This window comes from Nicotiana sylvestris, chromosome 8 (genome assembly GCF_000393655.2).
Source record: "Nicotiana sylvestris chromosome 8, ASM39365v2, whole genome shotgun sequence".
Taxonomy (NCBI): Eukaryota; Viridiplantae; Streptophyta; class Magnoliopsida; order Solanales; family Solanaceae; genus Nicotiana; species Nicotiana sylvestris.
In genome coordinates, this window is record NC_091064.1 from 19,855,413 (window position 1) to 19,864,247 (window position 8,835).

An 8,835-nucleotide genomic window follows, 5' to 3' on the forward strand; every position below is an offset into this window, starting at 1 on the left:
TGAGCAGGCCCTTCTCGGAGGGTTCCGGTGCACTGGATATTGGTTGGGTAGAATGTGGTATAGTTTCCACGTATATGGGGGTTACTCTGATGGGTGCTAGGGACTTTGATATATTTATGGTCATTGGTGGAGTTTTGTGGATCGGGAATGAGTGGTGGTGTACTTCGGGGAGTGAGGCAAGTAGTGGTTAGTGGGTACGAAATTGGTTGATGATGATGTTGTATGGAGTTTGTATTGACAATGGATTGATATGTTGGGTTGGAGTTGCGTATTGATTTGGTGTAGTAGGAATTTGTGGTTGTTGGTTTTGTGTGTTCTGAGGAGGTGTTGGGTTCTTTGCATTCTGTTGGTGGATATTAGGGACATTGAGGGTGAGTGACAAGTTTGCCAAATTGCGGACCTACTCGAGTTCTCCTTGTAATTCTAGTATCTTTTGTTCCAGTCTCAAAACCAGGTCATTTGGGTCCAGAGTACTGCGACCGTCGGAAGTCTCTGCGTTCTCAACATTTTCCTTTCAGATTCCACTTAAGTCGTCCATCTTTGATTTTCCTCTGCCTTTTGTGTTGCTTGTAGGAGGAGGAGATGGAGGGCCTCTAGATCTGGTATGATATGCTGATGAGGCTAGTATGATTGAACCAACCTAAGGGGATGAGAATAATAATAAAGATAAGCAAAAACAAAAAGGTAACAAGTTAGTGAGGATCCTGAAATGTTTATAGTATTTAAACACATATTGTGAAATGTAAACTCGTATCCTAATTTGGGAGCCTCGTTGTGCCCGAGGTAGGCCTAGCAACAAATAAATTTGGAGAACTTTAAATGCCAATAAATTCTTCTATAAAAATAGACGAATCCCAAAACGACATCAATATAATAATAAAATAAGTCACTACTAGCACTTGGCCTTATTACATTTGGAAAGTGAGTAAACCTAATCTATTTAGTCTCGGAAGGTCCTTCCTCAGGTTGAATGCTCTCATTGATCAAATCCTCCAGTTCGCGCAGATTCATCAGTAAGAACGCCTTTGCCAAATGCCCTCCTTCATTTCCCTCAGCGTTCTGGCAATTGGTGACTCTCTTCCTCACTTTTCCTTCCAATTCCAACAGGCTGTATTCCAGATATTCCAGCTTATCGCTGGATTTGGTGGTGCTCTATTTCCATTCATTGATTTTTTCATATGATGGAAGATTCCTCCACCAGTCTAGCAAGAGTGAGGGTGTGCTAACCATATCGAAACTGGGGACCTCGTTCCTCATTTTCTGCAAAAAAAAAAGGTTAGGCCTTACCCCCACCAGACTCGACTATTTATACATTTATGATCAACATATCGGCATTTATTTCTCCAAATTAATGCAATAAACGTGGTTGTGTCTGTTGGGATTATGGAAAACCCGATGGACTTTGGATAAGGCTTACCTTAAAGGATCATTATGTGGACAACATAACTGATCCGACTAGGTTTGACCATGATGCATGAACAATTTTAACCAGAGTAAGGTTTCTATAGGGTTTTAGACTGGTACCCTCAAGCGGACAACTCGAGGGGGAAGGAACGGAACCATCGATTGCACCGCTGATCGACTAGTTTTACAACAAATAATCCTTTCCGAATTTAAGGGTAGTAAATAGGAAGAGCGCAACCACTCATTAAAAGTTACTATAGGATTTGATACGCACGAGTGGAATATGATGTGGAGCATGATTTATGCCGCAATTAATAACATGTAGTCAAGTATTTTCATGTAGGAAAAAGTAAATACAGTATTTAAATAATTGAAAGATGGTTACAGGAAAAGAAAACGAAGAGACAAGCCCGTTTCAGGGCAATGATGAAATTATAAATGCTTGAAAAAATAAAGAGTGAAATTAAAATAAGGGAGAAGGGTATGGTATGAAGCATGCTTGGACTAATTAGTAAAAGTATAAGTTCGTTATGGTAAGAGCCTCAAGGTATCCCCAGTAGAGTCGACATGCTGTCACGCCCCTTTTTTCCTCTTTTGATGGGGAAGTCCGGGGTTCGACATTCACGGGGTGTAATGACTCATCTTCTTTTGGGAATTGGGTATTTGAAGAGTCACCACCTAACGGATTATGGTGCGTTAGGGCACCTAGAGCGGTTAACTCTTGGGTTGGTTTGCATTACCAGAGATTAGGGTAAGGGCTCGAATTAACCTCGAGGGGAAGGTGTTAGTCACCCCTCTTAGTCCACAATTGTGGGTCCCGGCCGAACTTATATTCACAAATTAGTCCATTACAAGTAAGCAATTGAATCAAATAGGTCGCAAGCAAAACACGTTGGGATAACTCAAGTAGTAAGATTTGGACAAGTTGTAAAACAAAGGTTTAAATAAAAAGGGAATCTGGTAAAGATGGGTCCTAGGTTGGTTATTCTATAGGATCACCCCACATAATGTCCGGTAAACACTCCTCAATGAGGGCTACACGTGACATTAGCACGTAGTCTTCATATCCCATATCTACCCTTCCCATCCACTTATTGGTCATGCAAAGCGAGTGTATGGTCAACAATTTCTATTGCGTGCTACTACCCATCCCTTCTTAATGGTCCTCGAGGGAGTTAGGACCTCTACCAATAGTTGGTTCTATACGTACCCCTAAGGTTTTAAAAGGCAAAAACTCTAAGGTGACAATCAAAAACACTTAGGACTTTCAACACATAAAGGGGGCAATTAAAGGCTCAGAGTTTCCTCCTCAAACAAATACATAAGCAGCACGACTCAAGCACAGTTAAGGTCTTTTATTAGACAATGTCCTAAAGCATGATATCTAGGTGAATAGGCAGAAGATAAATAACCTCTTTTAGACTCAGAAGTTATAACCCTAGCAATTGCCTACGGATTTTTAAAGCCTGTTTGGATCAAAAAAACATTAAGCAATAGAGACAGTTTCAGAGATGCAGTTTTGAAAACGCCCTAAGGGCTTGCCTATATGCGGAGTACTGATGTCTATATTAATACAGAAACAATGCAGGTTTTGAAACAAACTTCTTTAATACCTATAGGCACGATATCTAATGAGATTGAGGCAGTTTGAAAGAACATGTTTCAGGAAATACTTAATACTTAATAAAACCAATTAAGAAATGAACTAGGCGTGATCAAGTTGACTTATTTAGACTAAATTAGATTGAAAAGGCAAAATTTCGAATATGATTCCCTATAGGCATGATATTTAAGTATAATACTAATTTTAACGATTTGTAAGCATGGAAACATACATAACACTCGTTGCACCAGAATCTGAATTAAGTCCTATAGGCATGTCATCTATAAGTTAATCCGATTTTTTAAGACATTGAAAGCATGATTTTTATTACGAAATTATCTGAATCCTATAGGCATGGTTTCTAGACGTGACAAGATGTAGAACCTTATAAGCATGATTTTTACTTAGTAGAGCAAACAGATTTAAAAGTAAGGTCCTAGGGGCATGATTTCTACCCGTATTACCCCATAAAGCATGTATCTACCCACCCTTTTTACTAAATACCCCAATATCTGTTTACAAGTTATTATAGACCAATGAATGAATTACACAAGTAAATAAAAAATCAAAAAGCTATTCTATAGGGAGCCTTCAATTAGGCCCAGTTTCCCCAAAGTCTCCAATGACCTCATATGCCTCAATTCCATAGACAATGAAATAGTCTAGATGCATCAAAGTTCCCTAAGGATCTCAAGGATCTCAGGCAGTGCTTACACCTAGACTTGGTAACCAAAAATTGAACAAGTGCAGTGTGGAAGAGCCAGCCTCAGTATGCTAGAGTTCAGAGGGTTCTAAAGAGGTCCCAAGGCAGTACGCATATTGGAGGGGGCAGAACTTATTGACTAAGAGTAGAGTGAAAGTGATTTACACAAGTTGGGAGGTTTTAGTAAAAACTTTATTAAAACAAAAGTCTTTTTGAAAGTAAATTAGTAATGCAACAGAGACTGTTTGAAAAAGAGATTGGAGTAGTTAACAAAGTCCAAACACCTTAGGATAAGTTCATACACATCCAGAAGTCACAGCATCAAGGCAGGTTTGGTGGTCACAAACATGGGTAAAAAGGGTTTGGGAATACATAGGACACATAATTAAGCTAAGAACTGAGAATTAGTATAGTAATGCCCAGAGGCAGCTAACTAGACATAGTCACTTAATCAGACATAAAAATAGACTTACATGCAGGGGGGTAGGGATTTGGGGGTTTCATGGTGGTAAACATATAACAAGTAAGAGATGATTGGTCATGCTAAAAAATAAACAGAAGGGGAAATATACTGATCTCAATGGAGGGTAAGACATGATGACATGCTAATAATGTAACCCTCAACTACAAGTTTTACAATAAAACTACAAATAGAAGCAAACTACAAACAAGATGAACTGAAACAATAAGAGAATCATATTGTTGTTGGAACTTTGAATTGAAACTAGGACATACCAGTAAAGAGGATAGTGAGCAGAATGAAAGAACAAGAGAACACAAATGGTTATCCTTGGCTTGTAGCCGGCTAACTTAAAGTAGTAGCAAGTAACACGAGAGAGAGAGCAGAAATTTTTAAGTATGAGAGATAGTTTTGAACTAAGAGTTCGTGTCTGTGTGTGTTTATGAGAGAGCATATATATAGTTTGAAACTAGGTATAATAGTAAGGCAAGAATCAAAATGAAGCACTAATTATGGAACTAGGTATCAATTAGTAGAAGTACTCCCTTAATTAAGGGAGTTAATTTCAAACGGTAAAGTCAAATAAGAAAAGAGATCATATAAGACTGGCATATAACACACAAGGAAATAGTTTCAACATAGTGCAAGTATAGAACATGTAATTAAGTCTAAGTACATAATATCCCAATTTAAGGAAATAACATAACAGTCGGTTGACAACATAGTCGACCATTAAATAAAGCAAGGAAAATAACTTAGAGGTTGAAAATCAATAGAGAATATTACAAGAGATTAGAAGGATATCAATCACAGGGAATCAAGGATTTCGATGGCTAATAGTACTAATTTAGGGGGAAATTACCATAAATTTCTATGAACAAACACAATAAACACACAATAGGCAAGAAGAGGCAAAAATCTAAAACCTTAATAGCACAGTAGGGTAAAAATCACACAAAATTAGGGATTCGCATGGAATATAATACTGATTAGAGGTGTTTAACAGAATAAACATAGTAGAGGTGGAAGAAGCAAAAATTAGAAACCTTAATGAGCATAGTAAGGTAAAATCACAAAAAATCAGGGATTCATGAGAAACAAGCAAACATACGAACAAATCATCAAATACAGACTCAGAACACAGGGTTAAAACCAAGAACTAGGGTTTTCACATAGACGAGTAAAAAAAAGAGTAGAAACACAGAATGAGTTGAGATATGCAAAGGTTAGAGGTTTAAACATAAAGAAAAATCGGTTTGAACTAATGTAGAAGAAACTCCGAGAAACCCTAACTTTAAAGAAAGTAAAAACAGCTTGAAGTCGATGATTTTTCAAAAGAGGTTCGAGAACAATGTAAAACATAGAAGGAACAGACTCGACTCGTTAAAGAGTGGCCCAGATTTGAGAGATACAAACAAAAATTATGGTTTCAAAAGAAACCTAAATAGAGATGGAAGAACCTGCTTAAAACTTCAAAGATCGTAACAAATACAGTATGACTTTGCCCAAATCACACCGGAGAAGCCATGAATAGCCAAAATAGCAACCCTAAATACAAGTCGGCATGGCCCAGGGCCCTTGAAGGCCTTAGAGAGGATGAGCAAGGCAATGGAGGAGCCATTAGAGGATTGGGGCTGCAGAGTGGTCGCTGGAGAAGACCGGAGAAGGGAGGCAGTTGAAAAGGATTTAGGGTTAGGTTGAGAGAATAGAGGAGATTCAGAGGCGGCGGGCTATAAAGAATGACTAGGGTTAGGGGAGTATAGGACTAAAAAAGGAAAAATGGGTATGAACCGTTGATCTGGGAGAACAACGGCCAGGATTTGATCGGGTAGATGGGTTCCGGGTTTGGGTAAGTGTATATAGGGTTTGGGTCGGGTATTTTAATAAGAAATTGGGTTGGGGTTGGGTCCAATTTGGGCTGCAGTTGAATTGCCAAATCCGGCTATAATTTAAATAGCCATTTTCCCTGTATAATTTATAATACATAATAAACAATTTATAAAAAATATATTTGTGTACCAAAATGATTTAAAATATATAATTATCATTTTAAAAATATAGTGACCAATTTTATGCGCATAAAATGTAATTATACACAAAATGGGCTAACATTGGAATTATATGCAATTTAGCTTAAAAATACCAAATGGCAATTATAAAAATGTATAAAAAATATATTAGCCATATTTTGGTATAAGTATAGAAATTAAATAAATAAATCATCATAACAATAATTTTGGGAATAATTATTGGGAATTTATGAATAAAAGGGTAGGAAATAAATCAATTTAAATCCATAAAATTATGGAAAAATTATAAAAACCTTGTGCATGCTTATATATGTGCATATATATGCTATTTCAAAGGTATTTATGCATATAAAAATACATAGGGAAAAATTGGGTATCAACACCATATTTGGTTGCTCCCCTTCACTTGGACCTGCAAAAGAAAATCAGGGGTTAGTCTTAGGAACCCAAACTAGTTTGGGTCCCTTTTTATAGGCAAAAGAGTGAATTAAATTCTTTTTAGCCTATCCTGGCAGCCTACTATTCCCTTAAACAAAAATTTTGTTCTTTTGACTAGCCTTTTCTTTTGTAGTAGATTCACTTTTGTAGTGACCAGTCTTACCACAGTGTGTGCAGATTTTATTTTTAAGAAGTGTGATGTACTTGCTTTTGGGATCCCACTTAGGTGCAGGGGTCCCATAGACAAGTCCTCTCTTATTGCTACTATAGTGTTCTTGTAGCCATGATAGTGTATCAGAGGACTTATTCCATTTGCAAGTTCTGTCTAGTTCATGCTTAACCTTGCTTAGATCTTCTTTTAGGACTTTTATCTGCCCATCCTTTTTGTACAACTCATTCTTAATTTTTCCTAGATTTTCTTCTAAGGTGAGATGTATGTGATCAGCTTTCTTTTTACCTGTTCCTAATTTTAGTTTTAAATTTTCAGGTCTAAGCTCTAACATAGTGGTGTCAAGTTTAAGAATCTGGTTCTTCAACTCAACATTTTTACTATCACTTTCACTAGCCTTGAGTTCCAGATTATTGCATTTAGCTTTCAAGATTACACATTCCTTAAACAACTGTTCCTTTTCTTTATTTATGACCTCAGACTCATCAATGAAATCTAGCAGTAACTCAGATAGCCTTTCTTTAGGCAAAAATTTAATCTTATCTTTGAGATGAATCACACTTACCTCTAGTTCATCATCTGATTCTCCAATGGCCATAAGTGCTTGTTCATCTCCATCTTCATCTTTTGAATCTTTATCTGAGCTTTCTTACCAAGCAGCAATCATAGCCTTTATTGATCCATTGTTCTTCTTGGGATGAACCTGTTCCTTCTTCCTGTTTCTTCGTTCAGCCCTTTCTTTCTTCCATTCAATTTCTTATTGAGGATAGTTTTTGATCATGTGGTCAGTCTTACCACATTTGTAACAGCCGTCGTTGGTCTGTTTCTCAGGGACCCTTGGTTTGTTGTAAGTTATACCTCTTGAAGAACTCTTTCCTCTCATTAGATACTTCTTGAAATCCCTCGTGATCATAGCCATTTCAACCTCCTCTAGATCTGCACTTTCAACGATTGTGAGAGCCAGGTTTCTTTCCTTATTGGGTGCATCCATCTTCATGATTTGCCTTCTGAGTTCTTAGGCAGTGAGATTTCCAATTAGCTCGTCCAACTTGAGAGTGGAAATGTTCTTTGATTCCTAAATAGCAGTGATTTTGCTTTCCCAAGTAACTGGCAAAACCCTTGTCAGAATTTTCTCAACCTTGTATTCTCCAAGGATAATCCTTCCAAGAGACTTAATTTCATTTGTTAGTATTGTGAACCTTGTATACATATCTTGAATGGTTTCTCCTTCTTTCATGGTGAAATTCTCATATTGAGAATACAGCAGTGTTCCTCTTGATCTCTTCACTTGAGGAGTTCCTTCGTGAGCCACTTGAAAAGTGTCCCAAATTTCCTTAGCAGTAGTACAGCTTTGAATTTTGTTGTACTCGTCTAGACCAAGTCCACACACAAGCCATTTCTTGGCATTAGCATTCTTTTCCCACTTCTTCAAGTCCTCAGCATTGTAGTCAACTCTAGTCTTTGGCACATCCACTCCTTCAACATTCTTCTTCATGGTAGCCAAGGGACCATCAGTAATAATATCCCATAGTTCATAATCATCTCCGATGATGTGATCTCTCATCTTGTTTTTCCACCAGGAGTAGTACTGGCCATTGAAGAGTGGAGGCCTAGTAGTGGATTGTCCTTCCCAGTTTCCAGGTGGTGCACTCATCTTGATTTATTCCTAAGGTGTTAGCCTCTTCAAGGATAACCTACTCTGATACCAATTTATGTTTTATACTTCAATATTACACAAGAGGGGGGTGATTTGTGTGGTGTCTAATTTTTCGCTTAACCTGATTATAGAAGGACCTGGTTCTTATATGTGTTCCAACTACTACTGTTGCGGAATAATAAGTACAGAAATTAAAGAACACAGAGATTTTACGTGGAAAACACCTGGCTCAAAAGGTGAAAAAATCACGACCTACTTTCCAGTAGGATTTTTTTCAAACTCTCCACTAAAATCACTGAGCCAAAAACTGCATTTACAAAAAATCTTTTGTAAATCTAGGATTAACTCTAATCCCGTTGTAGTACACAGCA

At 37.4% G+C, this 8,835-nt stretch overlaps 1 protein-coding gene across 1 annotated transcript; it reads right to left on the bottom strand.

The window, feature by feature from the left end:
- Window positions 1–7,882: 7,882 nt before the first annotated feature.
- Window positions 7,883–8,461, bottom strand: LOC138874760 (uncharacterized). Its single transcript, XM_070153541.1, has one exon. The coding sequence runs from the start codon at window positions 8,459–8,461 to the stop codon at window positions 7,883–7,885; it is 579 nt and encodes a 192-aa protein (XP_070009642.1).
- Window positions 8,462–8,835: the final 374 nt, after the last annotated feature.

What these genes read in the sequence shown, in the direction of transcription:
- LOC138874760 (XM_070153541.1), bottom strand. Translation starts at nt 8,461, where the DNA reads ATGAGTGCACCACCTGGAAACTGGGAAGGACAATCCACTACTAGGCCT.